We start from the raw sequence: 26,357 nt of genomic DNA on the forward strand, positions 1-26,357 counted from the left end.
AGTTTTGTCAGCACCCTTCCGTTTCACAGAATGGCGAGTTGCCAGACTGGTGTATCATCTCCCTGGGGTCTGCTGCCCACACAGCAGGTATTCAAATTCAAAATAGCAGATTTTGTAAGAGTGCAGGACAGCTTCGGCTGGCAGGAAAATACTTGGGTTTCTTACAAATGTGGTTACATATTGGTATATGAGAACAATTCACAATGAAATGAAACTTGCTATGAGTGATTTCCATTTTAGGCTCATATTATGTACAGGAGTTTTCAAGAGAAAAAGAATTGCCAAATAATAGCTAAGACATACTGTTGAATTATAGGTATTGCTTTCTGCTGTTTAATTACCTGCAGACTGCACTATCCTTTTGGAAAGACAACAGCTGAACAGTTTGCATCTGGCAAAAGTATTTCTGTAGGATTAAAAAGTAAATTATTTTCCATAACTTGTACTGCTCAGAAAATCAATGTATCTTTTTTTGCCTCATTTGGGGACATGAATCACAAACAAAAGCAGGACATAGCAAGCTTATTTATTTTCTTGTTTTACTGCAAGCCTAAGAACTCCTCTGTACAGCAGTGTGCAAAGATCCCTGGATGTGGCACACGGCATCTGCTTTTGGAAAGTAAGCAAAACCGGACCTTTCCCAAAACTACACACCACCCCTCCCTGTACTGTCTGCTTTCCAAGGAGTCCAAAGCCCTTCACAGAAACTATAATGAGGCAACTCTTGGGGTGACATTGTCCTGTAATCCCTGTTCCCCTTTCACAGAAGGATGAGGAGAAGCCAAGGCAGTAACTTGCCAACAGCCCCCAATGCCAAGGCATGCAAATCTCATGATTGAGATGTGACCTGCAGTATTAACCCTTAGATCACAGCTTCTCTTCAAGAGCCAAGTCACAAAAGGAAAACAAAAGAGTTCCTGTCAATATCTCTTTGCAATGACTACACTACTTTGGTTTTTGAGTCAGACTTCCAAGGATCAAGGAAGGAGCTGCTGTAACACAACTGAAGTCACAGATACATGACAGTGATGATATAAAACAATTGAATAGAACAAGAGCAAAAGAGAAGGTTGAAGCTCCAGAGGGCTTGAGATCAAAACATAAGAAACACGGAAGACATGAAAGAGATTGGTCTTAAATTCTAAAAAGGACCAATGGAGAGAATGAATCCATATTACAGTAATTTTGCTGGTCCATTTTACAGTAATTTTTTAGATTTCAAATTGTGAGATAAATTGTTCTTGTAATTTTAAAAAGTATTTCTTTATTCCTGCTGGGAGGACCTAGTTGACATCAGTTGTAAATGTGTTAGGACAGAAAAATCAAAGTGTTTAACTGCTGCGAGGCACTCTCATCATATCATAATGCCTTTTGAAGCGGTAATTCAGTGATTGATCAGAGGAGATCTAATTAACTGACTACATTATATGAAAAAAACAACCACGGAGAAAGCTGTGATACTCTGGGTATCACATTCATCAGAATCTTTGCTCTGCTGCATGGGTGTGGGTGTTCTAAGGAAAAGCCAAACCTTCATTCAATAGATCACCTAAAAATAAACCTTAAGATTAAAAGTTTCCTTTCTCTTTCTATCCTGCCCTTCCCATATTATTGCTTTGCATACTTCTAGACACTTTAGGAAGTGCACAGACCATATTTGTCACTAAAATATTCAGCATTAAGCTAACTGCTTAAATCTAATTTTCACCCACACATTACCTATATGGGGGTGAAATTTAGATGTGAACATTACCTTAATAAAGTGCTTTCTATTCTTGTTTCCCATTTTTGCATTTTGCTGTACAGCATTCCATGCCTGCAGGGGCTGGGTGAGCTCAGTTACGTTGGGAATGACATTTATGAACATCTAGTGCAGCCTTGGTGTGAGTTCACAGCCAACTTCTCCCATGGGGTGTGTGAAGGCAGAGATGTGACAAAAAGGGAGCCAGATACTCTTCACTGGGATCAATGAATATGTTGACATGCTGTTGTAGAAAGATATCAAGATTGGATGCATATTTTACTTACTCAATGGCCTTCCATCCTGGATGTAGAGACTGATAAAACTCCACAGCAATCCAGGCTCTGGGTTTGGTTGAATGCCCTTTGGTCTGTGATTCTCCTCTCTCTTGGAGATCAGGTTATTTTAGAAAGCTTCACACCTTTGCCTGCCCAGAGTGACATGAAATCAACCTTGTTGAGCAGGAAGGGAAAAGTAATCAAAAATCATATTTTGTACATTATTTCAGTGCTGTGGGTTAGCTTGCCACTTATTTGGGTATCTGGTTTCTTTCAGCAACACTTTGCTATTAAAAGTACATCTTAGTTTAAATAAATATGTTTTTGCCTATTTTAGTCATCCTCTTTTAGGTCAGTGTCAGATGTAGCCTTATGTGAAGAATTTAATTAATTTTAATTTTCCCTCACTGTTTTCATATAAAGCCATCATATAGACAGATGAGTTTTGCTTCCCCAAATTTACACTTAAATGAAGAAATTTCAGTGAAGGCCAAAAATGAAGGCAGCAACTACCTTCCAAACATTCCATTATTGAATATCCTTGCAGGAGAGCCCTTATGGCTTCCCATTACACAGTCTGGCTCATAATCCTTGCTACTTCCTGGGTCAGTTTTGTGCTATTCAATATAAAATACACACTATGTCAGTTTTACTCCAGTTATTTAACTCCAAAGGAGTAACCTATATACAACTAGCTAAAATATTTATGGGTTTGCCCTTCAAGTGTTTTTGTTTGTTGAGTGTTTCAGAACTTACTCAGTGGGAAAAAAGGAGATGCTTGCACATAACATGATACGTCTGCAGAGCTCAGGATATATTGTCTCACTTTTCGAACCACACCAACATCCCTGCCCAGTGCAGAAGCCTCCTGGGAACTTGCTGTGGGCATGAAAGGTAAGAGCTTACTGTGATTTTTAGTGTGTCTGCACATGCGTCACCCTTGGTTGCTTCTCTTTCTCTCCTGATCACATATCAGCTCAATAAGGTGTAGCATAAATAACCTGCAGTGTTATAGCTACCAGAAATTGGAAAATCATTCAGCAGCATAGCCTAAGAATTAGCACCTAGAGCTGGAGAAAGAATCTGGAATAAAGGAATATACCTCCATGGAAAAGTGGCCCACTCTGCAGTTCAAATGTTTTGTTTTAGAAACTGGAATTGTATTTTTAGAAATTAAAATGGGCTTTCCCTGTGCCAGCCTTTTGTATCCATTATTCTGATATGCTTCTATTGAACTAGTCTGGCTTTCTGCTACCATTAATTGTATCTATCAGTGGTTAGTCTGTTGAACCCTTCCTTTATCTCAGTTCTTTGAAGAATAAGAGTAGTTTGGGTAGTTGGAGAATGCTGCCTAGGCTAGTGATTGTGTTTATAAAACAGAAACATTATGTTCCTCTTTATTTACAGTCATTGTAAATGGAAAATGCATCTATTGTTTGTGTTGCTCTGAAATTATGTATCGCTTTTTCAGACACCTGAGGAACCATTATCACCTCCTGAATTTTTGTGTTTGTCTGTGAGAGAAAATGCCCTTTATTGTCCTATCTCAGAAACACCATCTCATCAATTGGGAACCGATTTAGAATTCTTTTAATTCAGCAAATCATTAGAATATATATGACACTTCCAGGGAAAATTAAACCATGTGGAAGCAATAAAAGACTGGCAGTTACGTCTGATCAACAGTAACAGTCCAGCATCTTGGGAGAAACTAATGTATTTTAATTCAGAAGCCTATCAACATTTAACAAAGCTAAATTTTGTATTTTTAGCCTATTACAAAAATACCAGTATTTGGAAATTGGTTTTGGATTGTTTTGTGTGCATTTTGTTGTTGCTGTTTCGTGGGTTTTGTTTGTTTTGTTTTGTATTTTCTTGGTGAGGATAAGGGGGAAGGGTGAAAAGACAGACAGCTGCAAGGACTTGCAGCACATTCTAATTCTTTATTTTGTTTGACCTGATTTAACAAGCTTCCTCTGTTGAAATATCATCATCTATGTCGGGAATTATGTCAGGAAGCACAATATGTGCAGTGTGGGTGAGTGAGCTTGCAAAAACTGTCAATGAAGATCAATTATAGGAATTTTTTGAATTACACATTAGATAAGAAGCAGATGACTTCTTTTCCCTTGCAACTGCGCTGTTCACTATTTTTGTCTAAGTTAAAATACAGGCAGAGAGGCAGCGAAAATCTGTCACTGAGCGTCACAAGCTGCCCAGGCTTATTGATCATTTTCTTCTTTACGACTGAGGTCCTGCAGAGCCGTGGTCTTGGCACAGAGCTCTGTGCAGATGAAGCCAGAGAGCAGCAATTCACTAACAACCCACGATTTATATGCAGCTTGGGCAGAAATGGTCCTTTACAAACGACTTGGTAGGCATGAGAAGGAAGATGCTATTTCGGAGTTGCCATTTTCTGATGTGTTGGTACTGCTGAATGATGCATTGGGGGCTGTGTGTGCTCTCACACCACAGCTGGGTAGGCAATGACAGGAGGAGACAGCCTTGCTCCTGCACCTTCATTGTTTCTAAATACCTTGGATCAGCCTGTTTATTGGATCTTTCTGCATGTGGAATAGCATTTTTTGCCCCAAGAGGCTATATGTAAAGGGGGAAGACTTGTGCAGACTCTACACAGCTGTTGAACACCACTGCCAGCATTGCCTGGCTGTGCCTCTGGCTCAGTTTGGAGCTGAATTCCAGAAAACAAGTAGGATTTAAAGAACCCTTTTCAAGAGAGAAGTAGCAGTTCTTACTCACAGGAAGTAGATGTTACATCATCTTTTGAGGTTGGGATACTGTAAGGTACCAGAATGAAAGCCAGGGGAACATAGAGAGGGGAGAGGTACAACAAACAATGCAGCCTGTGTGCAAATCTCTTTTATTCTAGCATCTTGTATTCTAAAAAAATCTTTATTTTGTAGTATCTGTTCATGGAGGAATAGGTTGATGCAGAACCCAGACCCCTCCACTGATTTAAATGCTGTCTTCTGGAGGATTTTAAGTGGTAGCTGGTCGTTAACAAATAACAAGTACTTAAGATTTTTTTTTTTTTAGTTATTGTTGTTTTTTTGTGATTTTGAGGTTGGCTATTAGGCTTTTTTTGATAGCTCTTTGATATGAAAAGCTCACTGCTTTCTGCTTCATGCTTAAAAGGTTTGAAATGTGGGGGGCGCTAAGTCTGCACCTCTCCCCTTGTTTCCAAGGGACTAATTGCTATTAATTGTTCTCACCCATTGGCACAGTTCATTAATGCTGCATCTGATGCATTTCAAATTTCAGAGGAGCAGTGCACAAGATCCATTGCTCTGAGGAAAGATGGAGATCTAAGTGGTGAGAGGAGCAGAAGGAAGAAAATATTCTACCTTAGTACTTAGGTAATCAATTCAATTATAGAGGAATTTGAAATAGCAGCATAAACTCACCTTTTATTAAAAAGTTATTTTCAAAACAAGTCACTTGCAGTACTTTAAAAACACAGGGGAATAAAAAAGTAGCCTAGAGAGCCATTTTTTATTCAGGAAATGTTTATTCCACAGAAACTCACACGGAGTTTCCATTCCTCTTTCAAGATTTGTATTTTTGTATCCAGCCTTTGGCTAAAAATGGCAAAATGCAATTCCTTGGCAGACCATGAGCATTGCACCATTGCAACAACTTCCCACCTTCCCAATTATTTTGTTTGTTTGTTTGTTTTTTGTTTTTGTTTTTGAGGAAGAATATACTGGGTATGGAGCCTTTTCTTTCCAGGTAGTAAAGGAAATTTAAAAGTGTGAGAAAACAATGTGAGCCAGGCCAATCATAATGAGAAATGGTGAAGAGCACTCCAAAAAAAGCAATTTGACCATGCAGTGACCTCCAAAGCAGCCAGAAAGTGTCATTCACTTCCTTTAAGAATCTTAAATTACTTCACTGTTTGTCAGTGTTATTTCTTAATCACTTATTCATCACAATTCTTAACATGGAAAAGCTGTTTAAAAATGAGAATCCCACAAGAGTCACTGTAAAATATCTCTTGGCCTCCAAGCAAACATTATAGAACTAATTTTAGAAGAATTAAATAAAGTAACATGTAGGCTGTCATTGCCGAGTTCTTTGGGACAGGAATGAGCACACCCACTCAGAGCAAGAACATCTAAAATCCATAAGGTACCAAAATCGTGATTCCAGATTAAAAAATAGGCAGGCAATCAAATCTAAATTTCTTTTAGTCTTACCTGGAAGGGTCCTTTGACATTAAACTGTCATTGCCTCATCTGCTGCTTTTATTTATTTATACTCTGCACAAAGTGCTACTATTGTTCTTTTTTACCCTATTCACAGTGCTCACCATGCTACAGGGCTGCAGAGCACAGATTATTGGTTACTGGAATTTTTGGAATAAATCTTCAAAGGATAAAGACAGAGTTTCTTTCAACTCCAATTACACAAAGAATCCAAGTCTACCTCTGTATCTTAAATCATCAGAGTTAGTAAAGACTGGCTTTGTTTTCACTTAAAAAGCTGGGATCATTTTAAAATAGTTTGTTTAATCTATTTTCATACTTAATTTTGATACTTCAGTCTGATGGGACTTGTTTTTCTAACAAAACACCTGGGCACTGATGCCCAATCCCACAAACAAGCAAATTATTGCTGTAGTTGAGGAAAGGATGTCTTTTCTGGGGATTTGTTGATTTAAGGCAAAGAAAAGGGTCCTGCTGTGAACATCTAGAATTCATTCACCCTAGGACCAACATATGATTAAATTTTAGTAAGTTTTAATTGTACCCTGAAAAGAATTCTGTCTCTTCACCATAACAGTATCTCTGTGCATTTTTTCTTTTGGAATCCAAGTAAAATATAACTGGATATGGTCATTTTTTGCATGATTATTTTATCTAAATTCCAGAGTAACTGGGTGTTATGTTAGATGCAGTTGCCATCTGATAAGCAGCACCTGTCCTGTTCTAGGTTTTATCTTGTAAACCAGAGTTGCCTTCCTTTCCCCAGCAATGAAAACATACAAGCAGTTCTTTAGGACATTTAAAAAACTCCTTTTCTTATAATGGCTCAGATACTTTACCAGTTTTGCTTTAATTAAGCTCCTGTCACCTGTTGCTGTGCAACATGTAATTCCCATTAAGTCATGACAAATGTAGTTTTCAGCAGCTCCAGGAGATGTTAATGTGAACACATCAATATTCATGTGTCTTGACAGATCATGAGGTTTAATAAATTGCTTTCTATAACATAATTTTTGTGGAATCAGGGGTGTTCCTGTGATGGCACAAAGGAAGCCTGAAGCTGAGATATATAAAATATCATTTGCTTTTCACTGCATCTACAAGTTAATAAATTATTTCTCTAGAAAGTAATGAGGGATTTGTTTAAGATTAAATATAAATAAAATGTAGAAGACAATTAGGATTTAAAAAAGCACTTCACTTTCATGTGGTTAAATGCTCAGTTTGCACATAAAGAAAGATTCTTACTGACCCAATTCTGTTACTATTTCATTTTGGTCACACCAGAAATTTATCAGGATTATGTTTTGGCTTACAGGGAAATTCAACATATGGCTGTGTGTTAAGGGAGTTTGGTCAGAACTGAGCTGTGTGTGCTGGAATGAGGAACCCTCACAAGTGGGATTTGGTCTGAAGAGCATCATCCCATATGTCTGTTTGCATTTTTATGTATAAATCAAAAGATGGATGACAACTAGGTATCCAATAGGAAGGCCCTGTGTTTTAAAAACTGTTTTAATGGATTTTACTTCTGTAAATATAAAGAAAATAGAAGCAATACATTAAAAAACCCAGTGAACATTAGCACTTGTATAATACCATTATTAGCATATTGCTAATACAATCAAAAAAGGCCTTTAATATTGTAGTCAAAATAACCTTGAAGAATATTATCTCTGTGCCTACCTTTTAGTGAAAGTCTATGGAAGAAACACCAAACAGCCTTTCAGGTCTTTTAAAGTTTCATTTCCTTTTTGCTTATCCCAGAAGGATGACAGCAGAGTGGTCTTTTTCCAGAAATTCTCAGGAGGAAATTAAAAATACTGCAGAAGGAAAGACAATGTAATTGTTTTCCTGTGATTATTTCTCTTTGCCTTCATATCTTTGATAAGGAATTTACTGCCCTCTTCCAGAACTCTTCTTTCCAAATCTGTGTTGTGCAAATATTCCTATCCCCTGTAGTATGCAGGACTGTTATGTCAGGTTGGATACTTTGTGACAGTCTGGGAAAAAACGTGGAACAAAATGTATCAGGTATTCAAGGATTATTTAGGTGCCATTAAGCAGTGGTGAGAGCTACACTTAGCAAGGGGTTATGCCAATATTGGAGTCAGACAAGTTAAACCCTTTATTTTGAAGCAGGAAGTGGTAACCCAGGTGTGGTCTGGGTTAGGCCTGAAGAAAAAGCTTGGTTTCTTCCAAGCTCTTTTCAATATTGGTGACTTAGAGGAAGGAATAGAGCTGATAAAGGAGAATTCATTTTTTTTGTTTTCATATAGAATTATAGATTATAGACTGACATATAGATTAGCTATGGTAAAGGCCTTGCAGAAGAGCATGATTTATTTCTGGGGTCCATAGAAGCCTTGGCTGCAGACCCACCTGCATAAGTAGCATTACAATTTGGAAAGAACAGAGCAGGAAAGATTTGCAAGGTAAGACAAAAAATCAGGTTTTTGGTCAGACTTAGCTGTTAGCTTTGTGACAGCATAAGCCCTGTTCATTGCTTTCTAAGCTTGTATAAATTCATTAGCACCTTGGGAACAGCCACAAGTGTCTCAGGGCTCCCCAGATGAAGATATTTCCGAGTAATGCTGCTGTAAATACAGAAGTCCACAGCCAGATGGTGTTGGGGGGACTTGGCAGCTCTCTGCCCATTAAAATATGGTGAGGTTAGTAAGGATGAGGATCTGAGCACCAGGCTCTTGGCAAAAAGCTGGTGTACCTGCCTGCCTGGTCCTTCACTTCTACATTTATGTGGTTTCTTAGACCTCTGGCAAGCCTGAAGGGTGTTACTGCGACAAGCACTCCTGGGAACACAGTCACCTTGGAGCACAATGCAACAGCATGAGGGAGAATTTGGGCCAAGGGAAACCCTACTCTTATAATAAAATAATGTCAAACAGATGGTAACCAATTCAATGCATGGGGAGATGTCAAAACATGTTGAGCACCATATTGGGATCTACTTAGGGGAAATCACAGAGCTATTTATTCTGTTACGCTTTTGAACAACCTATTAATTTAATAGTAGGGATAAACCCTTGCTTTGTACAGTTGCAGGTCTGCTGCTGCTCTATCCAGGAGCAGCTGTCAAGTTCAAGGAGTCATACCTAATTTGGCTGTTACAAAGGACTGGTGCACTATGATTTCTTTTGATCAAAATATCAAAGGTAGGAAGGAATCATCACTTTCACTCTGAGGACTTCAGATCATCAATTTAAAGAAAATATGTGTTCTTTTGAACAGGTATGTATTTATTTTTTTTAACCTGAGACATCAGAAATGGGTACTGAGGTGTTAGCACTGAACTGAACAGTTTTTCTCTCTCTCCTCTCCTCCCCTCATCTGCCACTTCAGTTGTTTTCTTACAATTTGATAACAGTTCTGGTGCACTTGCATTTTTATGTTACTATTTCATTTTGCTGGTAGACATTCCTGTTTACCTAAGTCTGTAACAGAGCAACAAAGACAAAAAAACCCAGTGCGTGATCTTGTTTCACATGGCTGATTCTAGCAAAATATGTATTTAAAGGCCTTCTTAAAGGGAACTAATCCACCTTGAGTCTTCACCTAAATGATGAGGAAAAGTCTATCTGTTCCAAAGGCTTTAAAGAGCCAGCTTCTTTGCTTGCAAACTCTCAAAAATTATCTTTATTTGGAAAAATTAAATTACAAACCTGTAAATGAGTAAACTGATGCTATTGCTGAACCTGTTGGGCAGCTGAGAGTGGCCTGTGGCCCAGCCAGGCAGTTCACCTGGCTGGTTAAATTTGGGACACACAGAGCTAGTGTTCATGTTCTGAAGGGAAAGGGGAGCATTAATGTACCTGAAATGAGACCCTTAATGACCCATCTCCTCTCCCAGTGTGTGGGTCAGCTGTTCCACACCACCCTGCAGAGAAGAGGGAAGGAGAATCAGCCACACCTTGGGATTTGAACACAATACAGAACTGAGCTATTCAGAAGGAGAACCTGGGTCTTCTGCTTCCCTCATTTTCTAAATCCAAACTGATGTGCAGATATAATGATCTCCCCAGGGGAATTAGAAACAGTGTGGATATTTAACAGTAATTCTGGCAGTTAAAAGAGAGGGAGTTAATAACATTTGCTGAGGAGACAGGCTGGAGAAAGGGAAAAACAAAGGAGCCTGAAGTTCTCTTACTTTGGATGAGAGACAGTGAGACTTGTTCAAGATCTAGGGTAAAGCAGCTTTAGACATGGTGGGGCTCCAATATCAGGGCAGGATGTGGTATTTTACTGAAATGCTCTACACCATGGCAATTGCCCAGCTCATGCACAGGAAGCTCTTTACTGCATTTCTGTTTAAGAGCTGATCTCTCCTGGGCAATGCGGATGTGGATGAGACACAGCCAATGACACTGCCCTGAGTGGAGTCCAAAGCCAAATTGGCAGTGCAGGTAGTGGACAATAAATTAGATTTTAAAAACTCTTTCAGGTTTTGTAACTTGGAATGGACACAGCTATGTAAGTTTGAGACAAGAAATACACCACAAATATGCCAGTGTTCCAGGGGTGGACTGCAGGAGGTGAAAGGAGGCACAAATCTGTAAAATGATTTGTATGAAGCCAAATGTAATAAATCCATCAGTGCATTACTTGATCAGCTAGATGCCAAGCCAGTATTAGCATCATTAAAATGAATGTTAGAGAGCAAACTATCTTATTTTATGTCACTCACAGCGACATGATTTTTTTTAAGGACCATGCCACCGAGGTTTCTGTTACCACATTAAATCTTGCCCAGACACTGTGTAACAAAGGGCTGTGTTTTCCACCCCTGTGATGTCCGCAGGTCACAGCAGCGCTCCCTGCCGATGTCCTGCACGGCCATCTCCGCACGGATCCCTGGGATCCATCCTCACACAAAGTCATCCTGCATCCCACTGAACGGTCTGATGGATGCGTCACTGGCAGAGGAGGTGCCGAGCTGGAAGCCTCTCACCAGTGCTTCACTTCAAAGTTAATCACTCTATCTGAATAAAACGGCCATACAAAAGGGGTCATAAAGGTCAGGCAAGCATTTTACAAAAGGAAATTTAAAGCTTCTGAAAACCTTTCCATTTCCCCTCTGGCTGCCCTACCTGGCAGCAGCCGCTGCCAACCATGACGTCTAGGGTAGGGTTGAGCCAGCTCCACCCAGAACTACTGGGAATGAGTCATTCTAAGATTTGGCAAAGGAAAACAAACAAACAAACAAACAGGACGTGAAACACACCACAAGCGCGAGCAAACCCATGAGGGCAGAGCAGCACCAGCAGTGTCCGAAGGCCCTCCTGTGCTCCCGCCGGACCTGGGGAAGCCCCGCGGCACCGCGGTGCCCTCAGTGTCCCCCCACAGTCCCCTCAGCGTCCCCTCAGAGCCCACGGCCGCTCCCGCCTTCACGGGGCCGCCACCACTCTCGGGCAGGGCTTCCGGCGCCGCCGGCCTGCGATTGGCCCACGCCGATGCACCGGAAGATGACGTCAGGAACTCCACGCCCACCGCGCCGTTCAAACGCTGGCGGCGGTAAAAGCGGGGTGCGAGCGGGACTGGGGGTACCCGGGGGGACTTGAGCTCGGCTCGGCTCGGCTCGGCTCGGCTCGGCTCGGCTCGGCTCGGCTCGGCTCGGCTCGGCTCGGCTCGGCTCGGCTCGGCTCGGCTCGGCTCGGCTCGGCTCGGCTCGGCTCGGCTCGGCTCGGCTCGGCTCGGCTCGGCTCGCCGGGGCCCACGGGGACGGGGCTTGGGTTGGGGCGGCTCTGAGGGGGATTCGGGTCCGCCCCCTGCAAGCTCCGGAGTTTGGGGCGCTCCGCGCCCTCCCGCCGAGGTGGTGAGGTCGCCGTCCCTGGAGGTGTTTAAGGGAAGACCGGCCGAGGCGCTGAGCCCCGCGGGGATGTTGGCACGGTGGGGTTCGCTCCCGGGTTAGACTCGAAGGTATTCTGCAATATAATTGCTTCTGTGCTTCTCCCCACTTTAATTGCTGGGGCGCTCCAGGCGCGTTTAAACTTACAACTTTTGTCCCTGAGGAAACGTAGATGTTACTTAAATTATATCCCTCCCTCACCCATATTTTTTACTTGGAGTCAACCAGTCAAGTGCTTCCTGAATATCCCTATTCCCTTTTTCAGGTGATCGCTTATATGAGATAAGCTGCAAAGATGTTGAAGTTTAAGTGTGGAGCTCGAAATCCGGTGGAGGGAGGAGCGATGGAGCCCATCACCAGCCGAGTTTCTCGGCTAAATCTGCTCTTTCAGGTGAAGAACAGCTGATCTCAGTTTTGTCCTTGTCTATTCCCAGTATCTCAAAATACAGCTTTGCTTGTTCGAATCCTGAAACCATACCTGTGTCATTCTTTGGGGTAAAGAAAGTGATAGCTAGGTGAAGTTTAAAGTGTATCTGGTTTGCTCAAAATTCAGTGGTTAGTAACTGGTCTTATATTTTGTGTGTCTGTTGATGTTTGAGCCTGATGAATTTTTCCACATAAAGATGGTATATTGCTTTCTCTGCCCTGTAATCTGCAGTTTTTTTTCATGAGTGGAGGAGCTGTGGGTTTGTCCCAAGATGAATTCACCTGAGGTGCTGCTTTTTCATCATCTGAGGTCCAACAGCTTTTTCTTCTAGAGCCACTGTTGATGCTGATTTCTTAAATTGTTTGTACCACGAAAAAACCTGCATGATGCAGAGTCAAGGAAAAGGCCAGTCAGATCAGAGTCATCAGGAGGATATAGATGGTTAAAAATTGAATCACAGCTTTCTTGAGACAGTTAGTTTAGATGCTTGAAACTTTAAAGGATTGCTCTGTCTAAAAGAAAAATACCTATAACAGCTATTTCAGATAGACATAGTGAGTTGATATATTTACCTCACACTTCTGTATCATTTGCCTAATTTCTGAAGTAGTGATTTTAAAATGGATAATATATAATCTGCTCTATACATCTGTTATTGATTTGAGGCTTTTCATTGTTGTCTGAGATTCCATCTGCTGTTGCTGCTTTTTTTTTCCAGGGGAAGCCACTCTTTGTGACTCAACAGCAGATGTCTCCTCTCTCCCGGGAAGGCATCCTTGATTCATTATTTGTTCTTTTTGAAGAATGCAGAAACCCTGCTTTAATGAAAATTAAACATGTTGGCAACTTTGTCAAGAAATGTAAGTTTGTTTAGACTAATTTTCAGGTGTCACTTTATAAAACAGTTCTTAAGAATCTGGATGTTAGAGTAGTGCTTTAGTTGCTTTGATTGTAACCCAGGGCTTTGAGCATCTGATACTTAGTTGGCAGACTCATCTCTGCAAAGGGGATCTTGGCAATCTTAGTAAGGATTTTTTTCAGGTCTGGGAAGATCAAATGCAAGTGGCTTTTGAAGTGCTGTGACTCAAATGTGCCTCCTTGGTCTGTACTGTATTTATATTTGAAGAGGTACTTTCTTGGAAAGTCAGTACTGGCTACAGCAAAGCTCTGAGTGTGCACCACAGAAAGATGTCAGAAGTTGAGAGCAGGGTAATGACTATGAGAAAAAAAGATTTGAGAGAGAAGCTTGGTAATCCCTGGCTCTTTCACCTTCAGAATTCCGTGTGTTACCTGAGTTTTGTGTGTGTAACTTGTAAAGAGTATTTCTGTGCTTCAGAAATACAGGTCCTAAACGAGTAAATATTTTATTAATAATGTGCTTAGATTCCTTTTGGGAAGGCAAAGAAAATTTTCATCAATTTTTCCATTAAGGTATAGCAGAAAGACACTTGGTTTCAAGTAAGATGTTGTGCCCCCTGTTATAGTTCCACCCAAAGGTTTGTAGGTATCATTAGCAGACAGTAATTTTCTGGTAACTTGAAGAATTTTCAGAACAATCTCCCGTGAGTGACTGATCATCACAGTGCATGCTGGCTGGAACCAGTCAGTGGAAAACTTGAGCTGAATATCTGCAATAAATGCCTGTGGTTGGCTGTTAGACAATAGACTGGTGCCTCCCTCAGGCAGAGGAGCAAACCCTGCCCCTGGACTAGAACTCACTGGGTAAAGCCCTGATGATTAGAGAATATACTTTGTATTGATAAAGGATGGCTGGAAAGAAATCAGAAACCAAAGAGGTTCTCAGCCTCTGATGTTATGAATGGGACAGAATTATGGTTGCTATGGGAACTGTCTTAGCATTTCCTGATCCTTTTGTATGTACCATATTTCAGACTTAACTCTGCATTGATACAGTCTTTTTCTAGTTCTGATGCATGCTGTTATTTTTAAGAAGCATATTCTGGAAAGATTTAACATTTCTTGAGAATCTGGAACTAAATGTTGGGATTTTTTTGGTCTTGGTTTGCTGGGGCTTTTAAAAATTTTATTCCCTAGTTTTGATGTTGTCTTTTTTTTATAAAATGCCAGTTGCCAAATGTAAAAATAAGTATTTTATTTTTATAGATGCAGAGACCATCGCTGAACTAAAGGAACTGCAACCCAGTGTGAAGGACTTCGAAGTAAAGAGTGTGGTTGGCTGTGGTCACTTTGCAGATGTCAAAGTAGTGAGGGAGAAAGTCACTGGTGATGTCTATGCTATGAAGGTGATGAGCAAGGAGTCCTTGCTGGCGCAGGAGCACGTATGTATATTTGTCTGTCATGAGAGTAGGAGGGTAAATTGCAATTTATTGAGCACTTCCTTTCTGTCACTATTATTAGAACTGAGTTAAAAATATATCTTGAGAAAGTTCATCCTGCATTTCAGTGAAGCAATAAATCTGTGTGTAGTTTTGCTGTGTTTAAAAGCCATTGCCACAGTCTGTGGGTCTGTTGGGTGAGGTGCCATCCTCAGGTGCCAAAACATGGCCCTTGTTGTGAAGAGCTTCCCATCTAATTATAAGAAAAGAAAAACAGATGACGAAAACACTGAATCAGTATTGATCTTGTTGATGATGGTTTGAATTTTCAGACAATCTATTCATTAAGGTTTTTTTTTTTTATTTTAAAGAGCGAAGTAGAATGTCAGGAGTGGGTGTGAAGGCAAACTGTGGTGACTGGATTTTTATGGAGAGCCTCTCGCTAGCTTGAGAAATGTGTTACTTGGAAACTTAAAAAGGGATAATGGAGGTTGTTCTCATAGTTTGGTGCGAAACAGAAGTTAATCTTTGCTGACATGAGATGACAAGTAGGACAGAGATACTCAATGAGAGACCTCATGAATTTATACAATATCTGCATCAGTTGTTCCCAATACATGGTGCAGTAAGGTTGCTCCTGATGTCCCTTAGCATTGTTTGTGGCTATGAAATGGTTGGGCTCCAGAAATGGAGCTCAACTAAAATTACTCTTTTTGGGGCACAGATTGACAAGAAAGCAAAGTATGGTACTACCCTCCCATGGCACTTGCTCAGGAAACAGCACTTAATAATGTCTTTGTAATTTTTTTGTGATGTGTGCCAAGTTTTTCTAAAACTAGGGGATTCTAATGTATTCTCACTCCCTCTCATCGTGATGTAACTGAACACTTTTTTGGTAGGTGTCATTTTTTGAGGAAGAACGCAACATATTAGCTCAGAGCACCAGTCCATGGATTCCACAGTTACAATATGCATTTCAAGACAAGAAAAATCTCTACTTGGTAATGCTTGTTCTTTGATTTTTCTCTTCTACTGAACACCACTGTCGTTGATTTATTAGAAACAATGTGATGGTTGAAATGTGCTCAATTTCTGTAAATTTATATATAGCACTGTTTCATATGTACCCAGTGTCATACTGGGGAGTTGAATGGAATATCTTGTGTATCTCCTCCTTTAAAATTGTGTGTAGGTAATGGAGTATCAGCCTGGTGGGGACTTGCTGTCACTCTTAAACAGATATGAGGACCAGCTGGATGAGAATATGGTGCAGTTTTACCTTGCAGAGTTGGTTTTGGCCATTCACAGTGTCCATCAGATGGGTTATGTCCACCGGTACGTAAAGATTGCTTTGGGTGCTTCTATTTTCTGTCCTCTTTCAGTATTTCACATGCTGTGTCAGAGGACAAAATTAGAATATTAATCAGACTCCCAACTATAATTGTAGCTCAGGGCATTAACTTTGATGTAAAGTTCAGACCAATATCAAGAAAGGATTGTTACATATATTTTTCTGGAGGCTTAGTAAAAAGAAGCCTTAATGTTGCACTATAAAAAATTTAAGTCTTTTCCATGGATTGCTGCTTTTGGCACCAAATACTATGGGAAATTAATGTAATTGTTAAAAATTGTTGTGTGCTGATTGCTGAACAGGGCAGTATAGGAATGTTGGAGTAGTTAAATATCACGGAGTTTTCTCTCAAGGCTTGGAGACTGTTACTGTGTACATTTTCAAATCATATTGGTATTTTAAGAAATTATTCTATTCTGAGGGTGTGGAAATGTTAGGAAGCATTTTATGTTCCAAGAGTTTGTAGTGGCTGCACTTCGAGCATGGGCTATGGCTTTCTAGTGCAAGGCCACTGGCTGAATTTGGAAGATGTGCAGAATAAGTTGTGAGGGAGTCTGGGAAGAAAACTACAAAATACTTTGTTGTAACTCAGTTACAATGTGGTCAAGGTGCAAAATCACCTCTTTTCATCTGCTGTCAATAATTACTAACCATCCATGAAGTAAGGGGTACTGTAATACTTCCATATTTGCTTGGAAACAGAGCAACGGTGGGGAGAAGATGCCCACTTGAAAGGCTTTATTTATGTGGTTGAGTATGGCTGAATAGGGATATCCTGTTACCTGGATGTGATGGTAGGGAATGGTCTGGGAAGGTTCTGATTGCTTTCTTCTGGCTTACAGGGATATCAAACCAGAGAATGTTCTTATTGACCGAACAGGACACATTAAACTGGTGGACTTTGGGTCAGCTGCCAAAATGACAGTAAACAAAACGGTAATAATGTGGATTTAAACTTTGTCTGTGGTTTGTTTGGATAGTCCATTTGAAAAGGGAAAACTAACTTTATATCTGGTCTTTGCTTTTACCTTGCTCTTTTCTCTTCTGCCTTTCTTGTCCACTATGGAATCTAGTCACAGTCATATTTTTCCATTTGTGAATGGCTTTTCAAGCATGAACTCAAGTATCTTTTGCAGCCCTCAGTAGATACCTATTTGCTTATTAAAATATTAATACGCAAGAAAGGTAAGGGTAAGTCTGCTTTCTCATGGTGCTGCACTGTGATACAACATCAGAGTTCTACAGGTTCTTACAGCTGTTCAATGCTGTGTTTAAAGAGGACATGGATTTATAGTTGGAACGAAAATTGTGCCTGCTGTAACTAAGGTGACATAACTTTGAAGACTGGAGAGGTCTTGATCCAAATGAGTCACATTTAAATATTCTGGGCTTCACTTACCAGAAAGTACTGCAGCAAATCTAAATCAGTGGAGGTTTTTATAAGTTTCTTGTAAGTTTTGGGAACTGCATACAACTTCCAGTGAAAAATTTTAAAATTTAAATGTATCTAAGTGAGAACATGAAGTTCTGTACCATATTTGCCTTGTTTTACAATTTTTATTTTTCCATAACATTTTCTTTGTAATGTGATTCTTAATATCCTGTTTTCCCTGTTCTTGCATTTTCTCTGCATTATATTTTCCTTTAAAATTTTTTCTTCACACTATTTCTTCAGTCACTCACAGGTTTTTGTGTTAGCCTGCCTGCTGTTTTGTTTCATTTTTTATGCCATTCAGTACAAAAATGATTGCAGCATTGGCTTCTGAATTACCTTTTCTAAGCAGTCCAGAAATTCAGATATTAGTACTTTGCATGAACACTAGGTGAAAAGGTAAGGGTGACAGAGAATGTAATGAGGGCAGGAAATATTTATGTCTGAACTTGACCATTTTTGAAAATTCAGCTATGATGTCCCTGTTAATACTAGTTGAAGCAGAGTATGTTTACGGTTTAAAACATCACTTTAGTATTTCTGTGCTTTTTGGGATGCTACTTTTCTACTTTAGAGGTTTGTACTTTATAGTAACAATTAGCTCTGATAATTTGACTCCTTATACCAAATAGCTCGCTTTGTTTGTGTATCAGCAGTTTCCTTAACCTGGCTCTTATTTGCTAAACAACTTTGCTTAAAATTGCTTTCTTAAAATTCACTTGGAGGGCTGAAAATTGTCTCATTTAGGAAAAAAAAGGTGGTGGGGTGGGGAAATAAAACCTTTGTTTTATGACCAAGATGCCATTGAACAGAAAGTGCTGCAATTTCACTTGGTTTACCTTTGCTCCTAGGTGAATGCCAGGCTCCCTGTGGGCACACCTGACTACATGGCCCCGGAGATGCTGACGGGGTTGAGCGGGGATGGCAAAGCCTCCTACGGCCCTGAATGTGACTGGTGGTCCCTCGGAGTCATCGCCTATGAGATGATTTATGGAAGGTCTCCCTTCACTGAAGGCACTTCAGCAAAAACTTTCAATAACATCATGAACTTCCAGGTAGGGAGAACTCCTTCCCTGCTCTTAAGTAAAAAGGCTGTAACTAAAGGCTGTCTTCCTCAACTTTAAATAAAAGTTTATGGATGTCTCTGACTTGGTCATGTTCATAAAATATTTGGAATATATGCATTGTATTGTGTTTATATGTCTCTTTATTTTAGGTATCAAGTTATTTTTTGTAACAGGTGTCATCATCTCTGATTCAAAAAATTCTAAGCCACAAACCTTTGGAAGTTTGTGAGAATTTTCTGGGGGAGTATCTACTTTTAGTCTTCCATTTGAGCGTGCCATTGGCCATTGTTCAGCATAACATGGTGACCTGGGGTACCATTTGCCCGGGTGGGAATGGTTGTTCCTGTGTTCTTATCTTTACTGCAGTAAATGCATATAAAAGCCTACTTGGATAAAATGCACCATGCGTTTATTTGTGTGCTATAAATATTCATCCTTTGTACCTGACATATCTCAGAATAATGAAACTTAATCTTCCTGTTCTGAGCCTGTTTTCCTACTGAGCAGAAATCCATTTCTTTCTAATGCAGAGATTTCTAAAGTTCCCAGAGGATGTGAAAGTTAGCAGTGACTTTCTTGACCTGATCCAAAGCCTGCTCTGTGGGCAGAAAGAAAGGCTGGGTTATGAGGATCTCTGCTGCCATCCATTTTTTTCTAAAATTGACTGGAACAATATCCGTAATTGTAAGTAGAATAAAATTATATTTAGAAACAATTTCTGGGTTCTTGTGGTAATGGGGAAATTTGTACAGAGAGTATTTAAGTGTCTTTGATCTGAATTACTCATAATGAAGCAGGACTGGTTCCTGAAGCAGGTGTTTTCAACAAAACAGCTCATTTTGCTTTTTGCAAAGCCTCTGTTAAAGGCTATTTCAGGTGAAAACTGTAAGGTAAGAGGAAGTTTAATAAAACTCCATATGAGTTTCTGATGCAATTGCCATATTACTGCAGGCACTAGACTGGAAAATCAAAATGGTCCTTTCCATGTACTTCCTCAGATTAAAAGGCATCAGTATATTTTTCAGGCCTTTCCCACCTCAGTTTACTTTATTTTGGCTTCATCTTTTCTTGTTGTTGTTGTGTCTTCAGCTTTCTCTTTTATTACTTGTGAACCAACTCTACTTAAGTTTGGTTTATTTTTTCGTAGTTCCAGTAGGTGATGAAATGCCTTTGGCTATAGGGCCATTGGAGCTTTTTGTCAAAGTCAATGGGGATAATGTATTACTACTCTTTTTTTGGTCAAAAATCTGTTCATTCAACCAGGAATAGAATAAAACCAGTGAACCAGATAATTCTCTATGCAGAAAACTGTTTATAATGCTGTGTAAGCAATGGAATTTGGTATTTGGAAGTACTGAGGCACCAACTTCATGGCAAAAGCAAATATTTCACAGTTCATCAGTGATCTCTGTATGGGGATCTGATTGTGTTGGAGAGTATTTTAAATTATTTGGACCGTAAGATTATCTGGGCGAGCACCATGTCTGCCTTATGTTTTTTTGTCAAATATGCTCTAAGGGAATGATTGTGCTCCATTTTCTATGATAAATTGCTAAGCCAGTGCTTCTACTTTTGATGACTATCTCAGCACTTCAGCTGTCAGCTCCACAGACTGTTTGCTCACTTTTCTGTTGATTCATTAATTTTGAACTTGTGGAGCTGCTGTTCTGTTAAATTTCATTGTTCTTGCCCTTTGAGAGCCATTGAGCCTCAAGCCCTTTCCACCACTTTAGCATACATTTCCCAGTGCTCTCTGCCTTGTCTCCCCAGAGCCCTGCCTAAGCCACCAGTTTCTGCTCCAGAATTTCGTGTTGCGTTTTTATCATATTATCTCAGATATAGAAAGGAGAATGACATGTGAGCATATGTTCTGGTGTTTCCTTGGCAATTGCCTGTCTAGTATTCTCACAGCTGCAGGAATTAATGGAGCATTTTGCCAATTCGTGTGGCAGCAGTGATGCTGATGGACAAGCCAGTAGGCAGCCCTGTTGTGGTTATAATGTTGGAATAATCATTTGGGATTTTAAAAATCCCATTTCTGTCTGCAGCTGGCCAGCAGATTGCATTGCTCCCTGTGATATCCACACCTGCCTGCTGTGAGGATTCATGCAGTTTTGACCCCTCACTTCATTGTTGTGCCTCATACTTGATAAACCCCCACTGTAACTAGCACAAAACGCAGCAGTCTCCGTGCTTTAAGCAGCAGATTCAATGTATCACCTATTGCTTTGCTCTCTGTAGTGGTTCTCCCTGTGCTGCTTTTTCTGAGCAGTGTTGCTGTCATTCTGTTCAAAACCTGAGTCAGGTTTGACCTGGGTTATCTGAAAGCTAAAGGTTTCTTTCTAATCTTGACCTCTGCTGATAGTGATGTTTAACTGGAGCAATGGCATCTTGAGAGGGTGGGTGATGCAAGAGGTCATAGGATTTAGGTTCACATTAAAGAATCTCACTCCCTCAAGTTAATCTGGTCAAAGACTTTAAGGTTATGCGTGTTGGGACTGGGTGATCCTAAAGCCTTTGCCTACTGAAATGACTCTCTGATTCCACAATTATTAAACAAATTCTGTGTCAGTGTAGTCAGACTTCTCTATAGTCTGTAAGGGCAGTGATGTAATTTCTATTTCAGGCTGAGCAAGGTAGGGAAAAAAATGGTACCTTTGCCTTTCAGGTATTTAATTGTCATGCTGAGAGCTCCAGGATAGCCATTCTTAATGCACCGATTTTGGTTAAGAATGTTTCATTAAGGGGCTTTTCAGTGTTACATTTTGTTGTTATGGTAACCTATGAAACACTTGACTTTTTAGTAAACCCCTCTCCAAAAGATCATTGCCTCTAAAAAAAGCTCCCAACTTCCCCTGGGTCCAGGTAATGTGCATCTGTAGAAGCAGCTCTTAAGTTACAGAAACAGAATCAAACCATTAAACCTAAGGTCAGGTTTATCTGAATTTGTCTCAATAGGTGATTTTTCCTCTTTGTTGCAGTATTGTACTGAAACACACTTAGAGATTCTGCTCTCTGTTGGTTTTCTGCTATTTAATGACTTCTGAAGTTTAAAAAAAAACCCCACCCTGAAACAGATACTATTACACTTCCTCTCCAAAAATAAAATAAAACAAAACTTTCAGAAGTTTGTGTTAATTTTCATTCAGAGTTTCAAATTCAAATTGTGTTCAAATTCATTCAGAATTTTCTGAAAATATTTTGGAATTTATTTACCTGAAATAAACATATTTCTATCTGTGTTTCAGCTAAATGATCAGGTATTTCACTGGAAAGCTGGTAAGAGAATCATTTGGGTACCTAAGAAGTATCTAAAATCAGAGGTAGAGAATGGGGGAATGACATACTTCAGTTACCAGCAACAAGGCTGCATTCTGTATAATTTGGGGATTTTGTTAGTTGTCTTCTGTTATTTGACATCCATGAGCTGCATCAGCTTTTTAATTTGGAATCAAAAATCTGCTTGCTGAAGTCTAGCTGGGAGATGGTCAGAAAACTTTCATTCTTACCTAAGCAATATGTGTACAGCATGAAAAGCCTTTCATTTTAAGAATTGCTTTGTAGCTACAGTCCAAGAGGTCTTGAAAATGGAATGGCATATTTGGACTTGCACATGGAAACATATATATGAAAAGACAAGAATCAATGTCTTGTGCAAACAGAAGAACTTAAGAAAGCATTAAGGACTGATTTTTAAACTGTTTTCTGCTGTTAAGTAGGCAGGACCTATATCTCATTAGTCCTAAGTCCAAGACACTCATCCTTATGAACACCATGTTGTCATTCAGGATATTAACAATTACACATTGTGGTGTTTCATTTAAATTCTTGTCTTCAGAGAAATGTGTTGACTTGTTTCTTGAAGCGGGGATCACTCTCAGGTTGGAAATCACTTTTATTAATAGAAGTGCATGTGTTGGATCATTGTCTTGACAAAACAGTGAAGGTGTTAAGACAATATTGTATAGATAGATTAGAACTAGAAGAATGCCTTTTTTGAGGTCTTAGCAAAAATTTCCTTTAATTTCGTCACTGGGATTGTCTATTTTTCTTTCATAACACTTTCTCAAATAGGTCTGTTAGGGCCTGAGGAAGAGGAATGCCTAACCTATTTAAAAAGGCTGTGTGGATGCTTTTCCTCAGAAAGCATTTATAGATCACCTTGTAGATCAAGAAGAGACACATTTTTATCCTTAAGAAATATTCTGTATTGCCTTTAAGTTTCCTATTTCGGTTGAGTCTTTCACTGTCCCAGGGGAAATGCAGTCTCTCTTTTCTGAATTTGCATGAAAATATTTTGAAAGGATGGAAAGACCTGGTTAAGGCAATGTTCTTTGTACCAGTCATAAATACACACACTGAGGCAGAGTTTAAAAAAAAAGCCTTTTTTCCATAAAAGATACTTTATCTAATCTTAATGATAAGCTGATTAATTACTGGAGTATGTGTGGTGGTTTTGGATTTTTCCTTTTTTCTTTTTCACTTTTTCTTTTTCTTTATTTTTTTTTCCCCCTTAAACTTAGCAACCTACAACACCCCCTTTTCCTCTGAAAGTCATTCTTTGGAACAGATGGAAGAGGGTTACATCCTTCCACAAGTGGGGATGTATCTAGGCAAGGAATTGGCTTTTTTAAAACATGCAGTTCTCTACAAGATACTTTAAATGGTAAACAGAACATGTACGTTCGTTGTAACGTGTTGGAGACAAAAGGAGCTCTTTGTACCCAACCAGTTTGTGTGAGTAGAAGCACTGGGTTTACTGTCTTTTTGAGTAATACTTTTGCCTTCCTCTTGGGCAACCCTGAGAAAAGTGCAACTTTGTCACCTTTGTCAGATGTGATGGCATGGTGCTCACATTTATTTCTCAGAGGCTTATCTTGACCTCTGCTGAAGGACCCTTCCCTTTAAAGAAGCAATTGAGAAGCACATCAATGCATTTGCATTCACCAGTCTTCATCTTGTTCTGAAAATGCTATAGTTGAGTGACACCTTTCTGATTTTAACAAGAACTATTAACTAGAGATTATGCCATTGTGGGACCCACTCTTGAGAACAAAATTGCTTGTCTGTTTTAGCTTGGTTTTATTTAGCTGTTTATTCTGTGGGTATTTTGGACATCAGATAAAGAACTCCTCAGTCTGAGGAATAAAAATTAATGAAGAAGCTACCAAATAATTAGCAACATCAGACAGAGTGGATCTAGCTTTTTTTAAAGTCATTCCCTCTTACCCCTAAGTGATTTTTTTCTACAACATGCTGAGATTTCTTCAGAAGTTCTGCTTCTCATTTTCAGCCGCTGTTGACAAGTTCAGAACTACTTAACATCTAGAGGTGTTTTTTGTTGAATGACTGTTCCAAGTTTTCTCTGTAGTTGCTACTATTTCTTGATACAAATATTGTAACAAAGTTATACTGCAGAGTTGCAGAGATTTTGGACTGTTAGTCATTGATTTTTTTGTGAATGCAAAATAGAGGGTAAAGGATTTTTTCTTTCTTTTAAATCTAGTATTCAAAATTTCTCTTCTTTGTTCTCATATTTTATTAAACATCAGAGGAAGCTGTAGTGTAAAACATTGTGCTCCTTAAACTGGTTTCCCACCAGCCCCAAAGGTTTGCTCTGTCTCACATTCAGTTTTATCTCTGCGCATCCGTTGTTCCCCCACTGAGTGCTTTTTCATCTTTTTATGTGCATGCATAGCTAAATGATATTTTCTTTTATGCATGTGGTTTGAGTAGCAATTCTTATTGTTGGTAAGAGGAACAACTTTCTGTTTAATTGCAAGGGCTTGTAGATGACTCTTAAGATCATCTTTGCTAATTTCTGGTGGGAAGTAAGGCTTTAGATCTCTCTTTCAGGGATGAAGTTATCTATCAGGATCTGGGGAGTACAGCATAGGGTGCTTGTACCATTATAAAAAGGCAGCTAAGTTGGTTTTTGCTACCTCTTTAAAAACATTCTAGACTTCTACAGATGAAGTGAAGAGTTTGCTGTTTTCTCTATTACTTTACCTCATAGACAGTATCTGCCTTCAAAAACAGTGTTAAAAATCCCACAGCAACCCCTTTCTGTGAGAAAAAGCACAGATTCTATCAGCAAAGGTCCTGAAACTAGAAAATACTAATCCTGAACTGATCCTCCTCTGCTGTGAATTAATGACAACTTTGGGCTTATCTTTACATTAAAGATGATATTCTTACAAATTCTTTTCTGTTACTTCTTGTTTTTTAATCATTAGCAGTATCTGGACATTATCCTGATATTAAGTGATTTTTAAAAGGAAATGCATGTCCCAATCGACAACCTGTATTTCAAAACTATGTTTATGGTGCATAAATATCAGCATTATATTATATATTTTAATTATAAATAGTAAAATAGAAGAAATTAATAAACTTGTGATACTGACATAAATTTAAATGTTCTGGAGCTGGTAAGTTCCAGTAGGCTGAAACCGCTTACTACAGAACCTATTTAATTTGTATATTTCCCCCATTTATCTCATTCTAATGTACTTGGAACTACTGTACGTGAACAGCATCTGCTTCATGGAATTTCTTCTCACTTCCCTGCTTGGGAGCGGCGTCAGGATGGCTCTTCAGGGAGCTGCTACCAAAGCCTGCGCGTGTAGTTGGGATTTGGCAGTTGATGCAGACAGATTCTTTATTTTATTTTGGCTGTTCATGCTGGTCTGGTGGGTAGTTCCAGCGAGGGAATGGAGAGTTAAAGGCGGGCAGTGGAAGGCTTTGGCAGCCTAGAGGGAGCCAGCGCCTCCAGCCGTGACTCGCCGTGCCCCTGCCACTCACGGGCAGCGGCGTCTGTCACGCTGCAGGCAGGTAGGGTTAAAGCCGGCATGCGGGGACTCGGGAGCAGGGAGCCTGCACTGCAGGGGTTGGAATGTTTGTTCCCGGTCCTTCAATCCTCATCAGCCCTTCAGCTACAGGAGATCCATACTGGATCCATGGTAACGGTTTTAGCACACTCCACTTCCATCAGCTGGTGACAATGGGCTGTTCTAGCTGCTGGTTGAGGAACTGTCTCTCCTTTGCTAATCTCAGAGTTGCAGTGAGCGGGGACCCGAGCGATGAAATAAATAAATAAATGTTAGGAAACGTGATTTAATGAGGTGGGGATTGCACAGCAGGGCTTCTGCATTCATTCCTTTCCCACACATAGCCAAGCCAGCAAGTAGCTCGGGTGCTGCACATCACTGAGAAGAACTTGTCCTTTTGTTCCTTAGGTTAATTAAACTGAAGCAAGCACGAGAAAATCATCTGAAATTAAACAACTGCTTAGCAAGTTAAGTGGTACCAATTTAGAAATTATAGTAAGAAATACATTGTAATTCCTGCTATTTATACCTCTCTTCAGAGCTGATTGTATCAGAGCCAGACTGCAGTGGTGTCCCGGCAAGAGTTCCAGATCTTAAGCAAGCTCTTATAGAAAATAAAATCAATCTTCTTTTCCTAAAGACCAGCGAGTTTTCAGTAGCTATAGTTTATTAGAGCCTTCCAGGAGAAAGACCAGTTTGCTGTTGATTAGAAACCCATGCTGGGAAGATTCTTGTTAGTGTTAAAGGGTAAGATATATCCCTTAGCTGACTAGCACAGCATCAGGCTTCTTTCTCAGGTAGTGTCACTAATTGGACAGGTTGGAGACATTTTCCTTTTCAAGATG

At 39.7% G+C, this 26,357-nt stretch overlaps 1 protein-coding gene and 1 long non-coding RNA gene across 7 annotated transcripts in view; both read left to right on the forward strand.

Annotated features, from left to right (window-relative positions):
• Positions 1 to 8,826: 8,826 nt before the first annotated feature.
• Positions 8,827 to 11,659, forward strand: LOC136298922 (uncharacterized). Its single transcript, XR_010723413.1, has 3 exons — positions 8,827 to 8,917; positions 9,303 to 9,494; positions 11,062 to 11,659. It is a non-coding gene; the product is annotated as an uncharacterized lncRNA (long non-coding RNA).
• A 146-nt stretch (positions 11,660 to 11,805) lies between these two features.
• The window catches only part of CIT (citron rho-interacting serine/threonine kinase), a 69,600-nt gene continuing 55,048 nt past the window's right edge, over positions 11,806 to 26,357 (forward strand). For all 6 annotated transcript variants that reach the window (XM_066199696.1, XM_066199697.1, XM_066199701.1 and 3 more), the window contains exons 1-9: positions 11,806 to 12,179; positions 12,374 to 12,499; positions 13,254 to 13,395; positions 14,660 to 14,835; positions 15,732 to 15,833; positions 16,025 to 16,167; positions 17,026 to 17,119; positions 18,467 to 18,670; positions 19,213 to 19,366. In XM_066199696.1, the coding sequence (XP_066055793.1) occupies positions 12,404 to 12,499; positions 13,254 to 13,395; positions 14,660 to 14,835; positions 15,732 to 15,833; positions 16,025 to 16,167; positions 17,026 to 17,119; positions 18,467 to 18,670; positions 19,213 to 19,366 (1,111 nt within the window). In that variant the 5' untranslated portion in view covers positions 11,806 to 12,179; positions 12,374 to 12,403. The remainder of the gene's footprint in view (positions 12,180 to 12,373; positions 12,500 to 13,253; positions 13,396 to 14,659; positions 14,836 to 15,731; positions 15,834 to 16,024; positions 16,168 to 17,025; positions 17,120 to 18,466; positions 18,671 to 19,212; positions 19,367 to 26,357) is intronic.

This window comes from Chamaea fasciata, unplaced genomic scaffold (genome assembly GCF_029207755.1).
Source record: "Chamaea fasciata isolate MVZ Bird 193981 ecotype frontalis unplaced genomic scaffold, bChaFas1.0.hap1 SCAF_18, whole genome shotgun sequence".
In the NCBI taxonomy this organism is placed as follows: domain Eukaryota; kingdom Metazoa; phylum Chordata; class Aves; order Passeriformes; family Sylviidae; genus Chamaea; species Chamaea fasciata.